Genomic DNA, 13,945 nt, shown 5'->3' with positions numbered 1-13,945 from the left:
CAATCTTTTCTGTTGAAGCCGTTCCACTTTGTATAAATACTTAAATATTCAGTGGACAAGGGTGAGAGAATGACTTACATCCCAATGGTTCTGGCACTCGGTGGAAGACCACAGTTCAAGTCCCAGTTTCAATGATTATTTAATTATGTATACAAAGTTGAACAGCTTCAACAACAGAAACTGAGGGAGACTCTACCAAAGAATACCCTACAGCTCAGTGGTCAGGGTGCTCACGTCTAACGTGGAAAACCCAAGTTCAAGTCTTTGCTCCACAGTAGGCATGGGGGACATGAACCTGGGGCCTCAACATCCTCGGTGAGTGCTCTAACCTCTGGGCCAAAAGGCATAGAGGTGGGGACACCACAACTACCATAATTTTTTGCTAGAAGGCACAGGCACCACCACCACCTCTCCTGCGCCTGTGTTTTGTGTGGGGACTGATCTGTTAGGTGGTCTCTGAGAATGGCTACTGGATTGGGTCTCACAGGGGACACAAATGGGGAATGCTTACTTGACGATCCTTCTAGGTTTTAGGTATGAGCTAGGGGCCTGGGTGTCAGTTCTGATGCAGCTGTGTATATGCTCAGTGGCCGATTTTTAGGCACCTAAGGGACTTTTAGGAGACTAGGGACTTTTAGGCCTAGAGACCTGGGGTTGGGCGGCAGCTGAATGGGCATTTTGAGGATCTAAATTTTGGACTTAGGTGCCTAAAATGGCACCCAAATCGCTTTGTGGATCTAGCTCCTAATCCTGGAAACGTAACAAGTCCTTACAAATCACACTGTTCCACTAGATGTGCCCTATCTTATAGAGCTCCCTGAGAACTTTGGCAATCTAGAGGTGAGTAAGAGCATGCATTCCAGCTCTCCTCCTGAACTATTAATTCTCTAACCTTATTACTAAAGAGTTAAATCAGCAGGCAAAGACAGAGTTTCTCACTGGTATCTGGATGGTGAATCAATTCAATAAAGAACTAGAACTAGAAGGTCTTCATATACAAAAATCAGAATCCATCAGCTCAGCCACTCTGCTCATACACTAACTTTTCCCAAAAGGGAATCAGAGTGTCTTGAAGAATGCTAATTCTACAAGGGGACTAAGTAATATTCCAAGTACCAAAATACTGTACTGAACTACTAAATCCCAAAGAATGCACATTGCATTTATTCATGATCAAGCCTCTTAGCAGGACAATTGTGGAACACTAAACCTACAGTACTCAGATAAGGGTCATCTCAGTTTTCACAGAAACAGAGAAAATTTGTCCTCCTGAGAACTCAAGTTGGCCCTTTCAGCCATACATGGCCCAAGAGAGCCAACTTACCCATGTTGCAAAATGCCTTAGCACTGCAGTACTGACTATCGTAAATCACATCTCAGGGTTGAATTAAAGCAGTATGGGGCCATAGTGAGTATGGTGAAACTGACTGGGTTGATATGCACTGGTGGTTGCAGGACTGGAGAAGATACAGTCAGAGTGAGGTAAAGAACTCTTTCTCCCTGCTGAGTTTGGCTGCATTGAGCAACTGCCATGAATGCTCGAAGGCCCAAATCCACAAAGGGACTTAGACATTGCCAACGTTGAGTGTTGCAGTGCCTAACTTTTAGATGCCTAGCCACCCAATGGAATTCACAAACCCTGAACTGGGTGCCTTGGCTCTCCTGCAATGCGCAGGAAGAGAGAGGTGCCCACGAAAAGCTTAGGATCCACAAAAGCCAGCATGCCAGGGAGGGTGCTGCTTAACCTAGTGAATAGCAGATGCTGAGGAGAGGGCTGGATCCTAAGCCCCACACCTCTAAGTCTGGGCTAGAGGTAGGTGCCTCTCATTCTGCTTGGGATCCACAGCCAGACCCTCTCATGGAGTCGGGGTCAAAGCCATTCTTTGCATTATATAGATACAACAATGATGGGGGCTGTAGAAATGCTTTAGGCAGATAGAAGCACAGACAAAGCATAAATCAGGATATTTACAGACTCCAGAGGTTTCTGGAGTGTAGAAAATAAAAACTGCTGGACCCAAGCTGGAGAGGATAAAGCTTGGAGATGTTTGATGAAGGGGTGTATACCCAGAACTAGATAAAGTTCTCCAAACTTTAAGGGAAGTCTTAACAAGCTCTGTCAGGGTTTCCTCTCAAATTATTGTAAGGAATCTTGTGAGCAGCAAATCAACAGTTAGACTTCCAATTAAGACCAAATGAATGCTAGAGCTCATCCTTAGGACTGAATCATCAAGAAAACATTAGAACTAAACAAAGATGATACACCTGCTGACTGGTCTCCTAAACGTATAGCCCAAACCCGTAAATGCAGGTTCCTGGCCTGGAGGTAGCTAAAGCTGCCTGCTTGTCTCACCATTAATGAAACCAATGATAAGTGAAGATAGTAGAAGAAAAAATCTTTGTAGTTCCTATGCTCTCATTAGGAGGATGCGGGTCAGGGGAATACACTCTGGGCGCCAAACTGATCAAGGGCCTGCAGAAACTCTAAGTCAATCTAATCACTTTGAGCATCAATGGTATCCAGCCATGGAAGCATAGGGGAAGGGAAGCCACTAAAGCTCAACTTCAAAATGGCTCCTCGTCAGAGCCACAGAAAGATTCATCCCACCAGCAATAAGGAGTGTTAGACATACCTGGACAAGGTTTATAGTGGGAAAAGAGCTCCTTGCTGTTATGTTGTTTGAGAATCTCCTAGTAAGGATGGCCCTGAAAAGGGTGGAGAATGGAGGTTTTGGAGGGGGAAGAGAGGTAAATTTGATCACATAGTTGGAATGGATGATGTATTCCTGACCATTGTATTCCACTCCAGATGTGGAAAAAGAGTGCTAAATGGTGTGTGGGAATTGGCAGGTGGTAGCCTCATTGGTTTGCAGCTCTTGAACGCCCATCAAAAGTATCATTTAGATGGGGGCTGAGATTGGGATGATGATGTTGCCACGGAAGGTGCAGGGAAATGGAACTTCTGAACCTTGGGGCCATAGGCGCCAGCTCTGTGGGTGCTCCAGGGCTCAAGCACCCATGGAAAAAAAATAGTGGCCAGTTTTCAGAATGGAGAGAGGTAAATAGTGGTGTCTCACAGGGGTCTGTACTGGGACATCAACATATTCATAAATGAACTGCAAAAAGGGGTAAACAAGGAGGTGACAAAGTTTGCAGATGATACAAAATTACTCAAGATAGTTAAGTCCAAAGCAGACTGCAAAGAGTTACAAAGGGATCTCACAAAACTGGGTGACTTGTCAACAAAATGGAAGAAGAAATTCAATGTTAAATGCAAAGTAATGCACATGACAAAATATAATCCCAATTTTACATAAATTAGCTGTTACCTATCACGAAAGAGATCTTGGAGTCATTTGCAGTACTCTGGAAGCACTATGTTTCCAAAGTACTAAAAATTTATATGAATCCTTCTCACTGTGCCTTTTTCATCCTGAACTCATTCTCCAACTTCAGAAGACTTAAAAATCATCTCCAGTCATCAATGGGACAGACACAACTGAATAATGTAACTGTCTTTAATGTGCATCAAGACAATACCAGGGAATTAGATGCAAATAAGATTGCTGACATTTTCATCCAGAAAGCAACAGTGAGACATAATGTCTTTAAAATGGGACGCTAGTGAAAACAGCTTGTAGATGATTGCAATTATTCTAATATACTGTAGCCACTGTCCTCGATGTATCTGCTGCATCTACTTGTGACTGAAGAGTGGTCCTGGCAACCAATTGGCCTCCCTCAGTGAGAGCCTGAAATTGAGCTCTCTCCTTGTTGATGAAGTCCATGGATTTGGAATCATAGGACTGGAAGGGACCTCGATAGGTCTTCTAGTCTAGTCCCCTGCACTCAAGTATTATCTACAATAATTCAGGTAATGATATTTAGCTATCAGTGCTTGGTAACTGGCTGTCCTCAACTGAAGTCTAGTAGAAGTGACTTTTGTGTGCTGCATTAACTCTAGAGGTAATGCTTCATCATCCCCTAAAGGTACTGTTTCCAGAAGAACACTCTTAGGGTTACAGTACCTTTAAGGGATGAAGTGTTACCTCTAGAGTTAATGCAGCACACCATTCTGCCCTGCGTGTGGTGCTGAGTGTTGCCAATCCACATTAGAAGGATGGTTGATTAGCAGGGAACTGGGGAATTGCTCCTCTATGTTTTCTGTGCCAACTCCAATCTCCCCTACAGTAAATCTGGCTCTGGCTCTTTTCAGAAAAACAACTGTAAGCATTCCTCAGAAACTTAATGGATAGTTTTTGAATAGAATAAGCTGCAAATCTGAATTTGTACTGGGAGATGTAGCATTATGCACATGCTTCTGACATTAGAATCTGACTGTTATGGGGTATATTATTCTTGATATATTTGTGTAACTTCCATTAGCAGAAATAGGAGTTATGTGTATTCACTGAGTGGAGAAAACAACCCTTATTTTGTATTTTTGCACAGGGTAATGATTAGCTTTTTGCATGAATAATTAGTGTTTTAACTTAATCAAAAAGTGCTCACATTAGCATAGGTCAAACAATAAGCCAGGTGTGAAGATGGCTTTTGGGAGGTGGGGGGTGTTTTTATTTTTTATATATGTATATAAAACAAAGAGCTTTTAAGGCTCTTTACAACTAGTATTGTACATTATTACTTTTCCTTGTTTTATAATAATATATTTGCTACTTCCCATCAATTTTTGGGACCAAATCTATCATACGCTGTCACAACATGAAAATTGGAGCTATTTTGAAATGGATTGTATTATGCAAATAATTTTTGACCTAAGTTGAAGCTATCAAATGTAGAGAAACAGTATTGAAGGATAAAAGCATGTACTGGGTAGCCTAGTTTATGCTTAAATATATTTAATTGCAATTTGTTTATACTTTACCATTTCCTACCATGAATTATTTAATTGTTTTGTCCTTTTCTTAAAAGCTCTAAATGCAACCAATTTTAATTGCACCTGTGATGTTCCCCCTCAGGAAGCAAGGATATTTTTTCCTGAAGAGTTATGAAAACATGTTCTACACAGTTATAATGAATCAAGCAAGCAAACAAACAAAATAGCTATTTTAGCAGGAAAATCCTTGCCAAAAATAAATCACAAGATGATTGCCATTTCTTAAAATGCAATTCTATTTGGGAGCAGAGGAAAATTATATTAATGATTAGTTATTTGAGATTAGGGAATGTAATGTAATCTATATTAGAAACACAAAATCTTCAGAGCATATATTTTTAGTTCAAAACAACTTTTTGCTAACTTTAATCCAACTTTAGGTCTTGCTCCTACAAAGTGCAGAGGTGTAAAGGCTTCAAAAGGTACTGAGAGTGCTCAGTGCCCTGCAAGATCATGTCCTTAAATATCACAAATATGAAATTTCTCACTACTGAAAAAATACAAGTGTACATAATATTTATTAACAATGAATTGATAACATTAATCAAACTATAGTCTAAGGGTTTTGCACTACAATAAAAAAACTCATCTCTCACTTACAATTTTGTAGGTGTGTTCTCAAAAAATAATAATTTTTAACACTAAGGGCTGATAGTCAAAGTCAAATTCACAACTCTATGCCCATTTTGAACATACAGGATATGATGATCCTGCAAGGCAATGCACAGCTGAACATCTGTCAATTCATGACATGCAGTATCTTATAATTATGGCAAGCACGTATACAAGTCAAGTATTTGCATGTGTGATACTTTCGTGCACTGGATTTTGAAAATAAACAATATTGGTGTTAACTTACTCACATATAGCACTTTTTCACTAATTATTCAACATTCTTTATTATTATAAATCAGCAGCATATATCTTCTTTATGATAATCTAAAATACATCTGATAGAAAATGTTATTTAGATTGAAGCACATTGTACCTGTGTCTCAGGGATAATGGGACTGTCTTCAGGAGAAATCCTAAAGAAAGTGGATAAAGGTGATGACACAATGACAGGGTTTGGCCTCACAAATCCACTCAGATCACAGCTGGGAATGTCATTCTCTTCCTTCTTCATGACCAGGGTATCCATGACATAAAAGACATTCCATGGAATCCACACTGTGTGATACTGTGTGAGGAATGGTGATCGTTCAAACACCAGAGTTAGAGATGCACCACCATTTGCCACCAAATCAAACCTAGGAGAAATCATAAGGTTATTCAGCAAAGTAAAAAGAAGTCACATACTGTGCAAAGCCATTTACAGTTTGCATTTTATGGATCTGATTCTTCATCCTGTTGCTCCAGTTTTATGCCAATGTAACACAACTGGAAGCAATGGAGAAGTTAATCAAATTACATTGGTGTAAAACTGGGGTAAGAGAGTGGAGAATATGGCCTCTGTGTTTAAATAACCAAGAACTTTTTCCTCTCTCAAAATAATAATTAAAAAAATAATCAACGAGTAGGAAAATGTCTGATAACTGTTTTTGCAGTATTTACAAAGGAACAGTTTGCAGTGATACTGTCTACAACTCCTAGTGTAACAAGCCTCTCTAATTAAATAAAGCTGCAATCTCCATATTCTAATGATAGAAGTGGCTGGCAGCAAACTTACATTCCATCTTGGCGAGTGATTGTGTAACCATATTCTGGATAATGTAAAAAGGAGACATTAACTCCAATGAGTGGCGTTCCATCGGCAGTTAATACTTGGCCCCTGATGACAGATGCAAGGCTGTGGGAAAAGGTGCAGAATTAGATTATGCATTTATTTGCTCAGATATTGCTAGCATGATTATCAGTAATACAACTTAAAAAAACAAACACACCATTACATGGCATCTATGTAATCCATGCTGCCAAGCCATCGCCCTCTTATAAGCTCTAATTTACATTCTCTAACTGCTTCTATATTTACCCTGTTGTTTTAATTTGGTGCAGATTGTCTTGAGAGAGTTACCAAGACCAGTAATTTAGGATGAATTTTTAAAACTTATAAATTCTAGACTTTCCTTCTCTAAGTCATATCTCTCACACTTCATAAAGAAAAATGTACTTTCCAATTAATTCCAAGGCAATCTGTAACTCTGTAGGGTCAAGAAGTATAAAATGTAAAAGGGGCAATAAGGAACATTAGTTCACCAACTTTCAATCAATTGCTGTGCTGAAATGCATCAAATGCTGCTAACTGCAGATTCAGGAATGCTAGTGTAAATCATCTTCTTTCACTCAGTGAGATGTAAGACACTTGCTTTCAGTTACTCGTTTATTTTTAGGGCATTACTACTCAGTAAAGCACCAGTCAAACTGCATATTGCAACCATACTATCATGCACTTACCAATCCTATTACATTAATTCATAATTAATATTATTTACTGAACTCAGCTTAAAAAGTGCACCTCTGCCTTTCCTTCTGGGGTGTTTTCATTGGTTTGATATATTGCCAACTGAACTAACCCAAATCAACTGGTTTAATGAAGATTTATTTAATCCTGAATGAAATAGCCTCTTAGAACCCAGTTATTAACATGGCAAAGTATGTGTAACTCACTAGCACTAGCCATTTTAATTTTTGTAAGAAATCAGGTAAAATAGTCATGTTAATATTTTAAAAAAATAATGTTGCATTTGTTGAAAGTCCACTCCATTAAATGTCACAATTGCAGTGGACATCCTAGCAATGTGAATCACATATACACTTTAAAATTTCATTTTATTCTCATGAAGGAATGATCCATTCATATTCACCTCTTATTGAAAGGACTTTCTCCAGGTATCACATGGGTGCTATCCGGCCCTGTAAGAAAACTGATCCGGTCATAAAAAGATTTGGCAGCTTGCTGAGATGGTGATTGTTGGCTTTGGCTAATGATATCTTGGGGATCAGGCAGTCCACGACAATAGGGCTGATTTTGGCAGGAACTCTGCAAGCAGCAGTCGGGATCCATGCAGTCAATTAATCCATCTGTGGGCAGAAATTCAGACAAATGAATAATGCTTCTTTCTGTTCTTTATATTTGAACGAGCAATTAGACACACTTTTCATTCAGAGGGATTTAAAATGATTACAGTATGAAAGAATATCAGTAGTTTAGATTTTTAATAATTCACTTTCAAGAAATGAAAGGCCCAATCTTGTACTGAGCTCCCAAACTCCCATGGAAATCAATGGGAATTGAAGCCACTCAACATCTTGCAGGTCTAGTCCCCATATTAAAAATATTTATTACATTTTTTGCTTATTTAAAACAAAACAAAGCATTTAGACTCTCCAGACACAGCTGACTTATAAATATTAAATACTTTTTATGGGGGTTAAGTAGCTTTTATGCAAGGTTATTTGGTATTCAAGGAAGAGAAACAGGTAACTCCCACTCCACTGCTTTCTTGAACCTATATAATGTATCTGTGCTGCAAGTAGCTTTAAATATTAAAGAACATTTATCAAGCTAGATTTTTTTTAACTTTGGAAGAAAGGGTTTGCAGCTACTGGCAAAGGTAATCTTCACAAGTCTTTTGCATAAAAATGTATGAGAGCAAAATCTGTGTTAAACATTTTATATTTTAATTCATGAGCAGCTGATGCTGAATGTTAGCTAACACAAACATGCTTTACGTACACATGTGGATTTTTTTTTTATGTATAGATACAGCACATTCACATATGATACAGATTAAACCTGTCATCTTTAGAAATCTAATATGGTGGGGGATTAAAATCAAACTCAAATAGATTACTGTTTAATTAGCTGCAAGTAAAACAAGTCTGGAAATGTTAGCTACAGAAAGTTTTCTAGGTAATTTAATACAGTATCATAGAGCTGATAATTGTTTTCCCCAAAAGAGGAGCAAGGCTGAAATAGCTCAAGCATATTATCATTCAATTTAGATAAGGAAAGAGGACTGTATTTTACAAAAGAATAGAAAATATACTGATACAGCAGCTTGAGGAAGCCTATGATAGTTCCATTTACAAAACAGCTAGCTTTATTAATAAAACTAAAACCACACACGCAAATCAACTAAGGTTATATTAATGCATTATGTGCTAAAATGATATAAGTTTTCTTTCAAATGTACCTTATGCTGCATTTTGCTTAAGAATTTCTTTACTACATGGAACAGAGTTAGTGTCCTGGCATAGTATTAAGGGCCTGATGATCCATTTCTTGCTCACATAAAACTCCCACTTCAGTCAATCAACATCAGTGGACACTTCAGGAGTGGTTAAAAGAGTGACGACTCAGACCATACATTGAATTAAGAAGAAGCATTACTGATAGTACCTGGGAGGATTTTCTTCAGACTGATTCCATTAAAATATGATGCATCCGAAGAAGTGAGGTTTTTACTCACGAAAGCTCATGCCCAAATAAATCTGTTAGTCTTTAAGGTGCCACCAGACTCCTTGTTGTTTTCATTAAAATATGAAAGCTTTCATAACCAAAATATTCTGATACCATATTGGTTTTGGCTGGACTAACGTGGGTCAGTATTAAAACCCAGTACAGTCACGGCTGAAGGCTTTGTTTTGATTTTTACACTTCCATGTCCTCCCTCAGGCAATATTTGGTACAGTTGCCAAAGAGAAATGCACAAATTTAGTCATTCATCTTTGTTAGTTTATAAAAAGCAAATGTACATCTGGTGTGTAGTCTGCAGGTCATAAAACTGCATGAGATTGACATCTTCTGAACTAATCAGCTGGAAATGCATTTTTACAAGCCTCTCTGCTAACATCAATCAGAGAAAGAATCTCATTTTCACCAGCCAAGATACAGGTACACACTGTTTGTTATTTTTCTGTGGAGTTTATCAGCAACTTGCCCAAGCGAGTGACGGATGGTTATGAATCTGGCTCTCTATAACTTAAGATAACATTTTTCATTCTTTCTCTATACTTATATAGCTAGTGCTGTCTAGTGATACTAAGTTGTCTGTCTATTGCCCTCTGTGTCAAAAAGTAAAATAGCCTTGGTGGAATAGCTCAACAAAATCATTGACGTATTTTAGTTTAGCCTAAAATTATTAGACTTCACTTAGCTGCTATATTTCTCAGAGTTAAAAGAAAAAAATACAAAGAAAATCAAAGATGTTCCAGTTCAATCAATAATCATTACCAATTCAAGAAGACTACATTGTATTTTTGATTCTAGATATAAGTTGTTCTTTTATGTACAGCAGGTATGTATATATTTGTGTAGAGAAAATCTTCATCCATTCAGAAAGTTTAAAATCTTGTAATAAAAATCTTGGCTAGCTGTACTTTTTCCTTAGCTGAAACATGCACAGAACTGCAGCAGGATATGGTCTTGTTTTAAGAACTGCTATCTCTAGAGATTAATAAAAAGGCATTGAAAGGGAGGGGTCAGAACTCCCCCAGGGTGTGTTTTGTCCCATTGTCCCGGCCCCACCCCCTGGAAAATTGGTATGTTTGGGAAGTAAATTCAAAACAGAAGATAGATAAGAGACCTACAAATGATAAGCCCCGTTTTTAAAAGAAACACCAATTAACTAGGAGGTTGATGGGGAATATTTCTCAAAGGTGCATTTTAGAATTAAATTCTGCAAAGTTGGCCAAGGAAGGATGGCAACATCATTTAACCCCCATAACTGACATTTCTTTTGAAATGCTATATACTATGGAGTCAGGGTATAAGAAAGACATTTTTTGCATAGATTTATTTCACTATAAGTCGACTTTCATGATTAGTGGCAGTTCCAGCTCTTTCTGACTGCTTTCAAGGTCACATATAGCTCAGAATAGGACCCAATCCAAATCTCCTATTTAATCAGTGAGAGTTTTCCCATTGACATTAATGATAGGCAAACCAGGCTGTTACTGTATAAATCAGCGCTATAAAACTCCACAGAAGGTTGCTGCTGAGACTGAGTGCCTGCTGAGTTTTTAAATGGCTTGGAGAACCTGTAGAGCTGATAAAGCCTACATATTTTCTCCTGCAGAAATAAGCTCTGTAGGCTTCTTGCCCAAGCAACTTTTTATTTTGAGGAGCTTCCCAAGATCTACAGACTCCTAATAGATATTTCAGTCCCTCATTGCTCCTTATACTGTGTATATGGAGTTGTATTTCATGATAAACTGATTGCAACTGAGAAAAAAGACTTCTTTCATTTCAGAAGATAAGTGAGATCCTTACATGTAAATTTTACTTTACTCTGAGCCATAACTAGCTGATGATTTTTATATGAAACCACAATTGACTTAAATGGAAATTCTACATACATGATAATGATAAAATATGGGTCTTTTTTATATAGTGTAATACAGGAGCAATTTTTCTAAGTGAGGAAGTACAAGCATCCTCTGTCTTTGGCTGCACATGCTTTGTTCCCACTAAACTCAAATGGAGTCCCTTCCCTCCTCACAAGTACATTAAGAGCAGAATTCAGCTTATGCTCATTGTGTGCATCCACACTCCACTACAGATTGTTAAAATGTGAGCTACATCCCAGAAACTGGTATCCACCCTAAACCTAGGAAGTTTAAGGAAAAAGTCACCCTTCCTTTAAAAGACAGGGTGCAATCCATAGTGTAGTATGGAACCCTACAGCAAAAGGCTTATATAATATCCACTCCAGAAATATGGCAACAATGCTTAGAAAAAAACATGTTTAAAAATACTCCAATTCTATAACTGAAGTCAATGGGAGTTTTGTGCTCTGAGAGGTTACAAAATCAATCAAAACAACAGCTAGGAATCAAAGCAACAGCATACAGTATTTAAAGTTACATTAAGCACAGTATTTAATTTAGCTAGCAACCAAGACAACAATAATTATTTAACTATTGATTCTAACAGAACATAAACCACAGTGTCCAGAATAGTCACCGCTATAAATTCAGCAAATGTGCTCAGAATATTATATCTCCTAAAATAAACAAATACAGCTAAGAAATGTCTTTTTGCTACTACCTAATGTGGTCTGGAATCTGGATGGCTTATTGGGAAATTAGCTGCTTGATTGCTAGAACTCTTGGTGATTGGAGAAGCAATACACCTCTCTCTAGATTGACTTTTAACAAAGAGGCACTTACTTTTCCCTCTTTCTCTTTCAGGACCCTTTGAGCTGGGTTATTTATTTATTTATTTAAATTATTTTGAATCCTTTCCACTGGGGCCAATCAAGGTTTGAAATTAATAAAAAACATTTTGCTGTGGTATATAGATTAAAAAACAAACTAAACAAACAAACACCCCACAAACAGTCCACTAATGGAACAACACACTTAAGAGTAATATTATCACACAATGTGACTCAATCCCCCACCGCAACAACATTTTGCCAACCCCCTCTTTCCAGATGGAGCTGAGAAATGTTAATCATGAAAATAAAGAAAATAGGAACTAAAATAAAAAGCTTCACCATCCTAAAAGTCTTCGACCTTTGCTTTATCATTCATTTTTCTTATTTTTTTGTATGAATATTTTTCTGTGTTTTCTTTCACTCTATTTTCTCTTTGCTTCATCAATTTCTGGGCTCGTGTCTTTTTCTCATCCTACTACTTATTCTCTCTTCTTTCCTCTTTTCTTGTGCTTATTACTGTCTGAAAAAATCTCCTTTTTTCCTTGATCTGTTTATTTTGTTTTTTCATTTCCCACTAATTTTCTCTCCCTGGTATGCTATTTGCTATTGACTCCCTCCTTTAGTTTCTGATATCTTACCTCATTCTGTTTTCACTCATACTTACCCAATCTGTTTTCTTCTGTCTTTGGACTTCTACCTTCTCTTCCTTCTTCCTTAACATCACCTACTTTCTCCCTCTAAGTTGTTCTTGTTCTAGTCCATCTATTTTTCTCTTTTTCCTTATTTTCTACATATTCTTTCATGTTCACAATTTTTCATCTCTCCTTTTCCGTCACAAACACCTTGTTTGTCTAAACATGATTCCCTGAGCAGCACTTGTTAGTTGCTACAGTCTAAGCCAGGTCTACACTAAAAAGTTAAGTTGACCCAGCTACATCGCTCAGGGGTGTGAAAAATCTTCCATTTACCTGACTACCACCTCCTGGGCAGGGGGACGAACTACAATGATGAGAGAACAACCTCCTGTTGCTGTAGTAAGTGACTACACTGAAGTGCTACAGAGGCATAGCTACAGTGCTGCAGTGTTTTAACTGTAGATGTAGCCTCAGGGTATATCTACACTGCAAAAAGAAACCCACAGCAGTGAGTCTGAAACCTGTATAAACTGACTCAGACTCATGTTAAAGGGCTAAAAATAGCAATGTACTTGTTCCTCCTTGGGCTGGAGCCCAGACTCTGAAACATAGTGATAGGGTTGGGTCTCAGAACTTGAGCTACAACCCAAGTGAGAATGTCTACTCTGCTATTTTTAGCACTGTAGCACAATCAGAGTCAGTTGACCAGCGGTCTCAGACTTGCTGCTATGGGTGTTTTTTGTTTTTTTTTGCAGTGTAGATGTACACTAAAGCTACATTCTCTCCTGTTATAAACTGTCACAGCTCCACTGAAGTCTACTTCATTGATTCCAGTGGCGTTGTGCCAACTTACACAGGGCAGAGAGCTTGCCCAATATTGGCTCACTGCCCAACTGAACCAACTGGTCACTAGAGCCTAATGGGTCACCTCAGGACCCAAACTGTGAAACGTATGAAAAGTTAACTCAAAATATAAAATAAACGATATAGAAGTGTTGGAAATAAACATTTATCTTAACATACAATCTGAAAAAGAAAATAAACTTAGCAAAGATGTTTTGACAATAATTTTCTCATGTATGATCTCAACAGTAAATGTTGTTGTTACTACTATTCTTTATTATGTGTATGACTGAGATCAGGGCCGCATCATGCTAGACAGAAGCAAAGAGACTATGAGGAAGGGAACTGGAGCAAATAGCCAGTCAGAACAGGGAAGGAATGTCCAGAGCAAAAACTGAAACTGGGCACTGATGACATAATCAGTGTCCAAAGGTCCTTATTGCAGCTGCTTACTTCTGCTTCTTCTG

At 38.0% G+C, this 13,945-nt stretch overlaps 1 protein-coding gene across 11 annotated transcripts in view; it reads right to left on the bottom strand.

The window, feature by feature from the left end:
- TENM3 (teneurin transmembrane protein 3) overlaps positions 1-13,945 on the bottom strand; it is a 1,277,620-nt gene that overhangs the window by 64,559 nt on the left and 1,199,116 nt on the right. For all 11 annotated transcript variants that reach the window (XM_034771464.1, XM_034771465.1, XM_034771467.1 and 8 more), the window contains 3 exons: positions 7,702-7,918; positions 6,567-6,686; positions 5,886-6,147 (listed from right to left, as the gene is read on the bottom strand). In XM_034771464.1, the coding sequence (XP_034627355.1) occupies positions 5,886-6,147; positions 6,567-6,686; positions 7,702-7,918 (599 nt within the window). The remainder of the gene's footprint in view (positions 1-5,885; positions 6,148-6,566; positions 6,687-7,701; positions 7,919-13,945) is intronic.

Source organism: Trachemys scripta, chromosome 5 (genome assembly GCF_013100865.1).
Source record: "Trachemys scripta elegans isolate TJP31775 chromosome 5, CAS_Tse_1.0, whole genome shotgun sequence".
NCBI classification, from domain to species: Eukaryota; Metazoa; Chordata; order Testudines; family Emydidae; genus Trachemys; species Trachemys scripta.
Note: the sequence above shows the minus strand (reverse complement) of the source record. Positions and strands in the feature narration are given on the sequence as shown.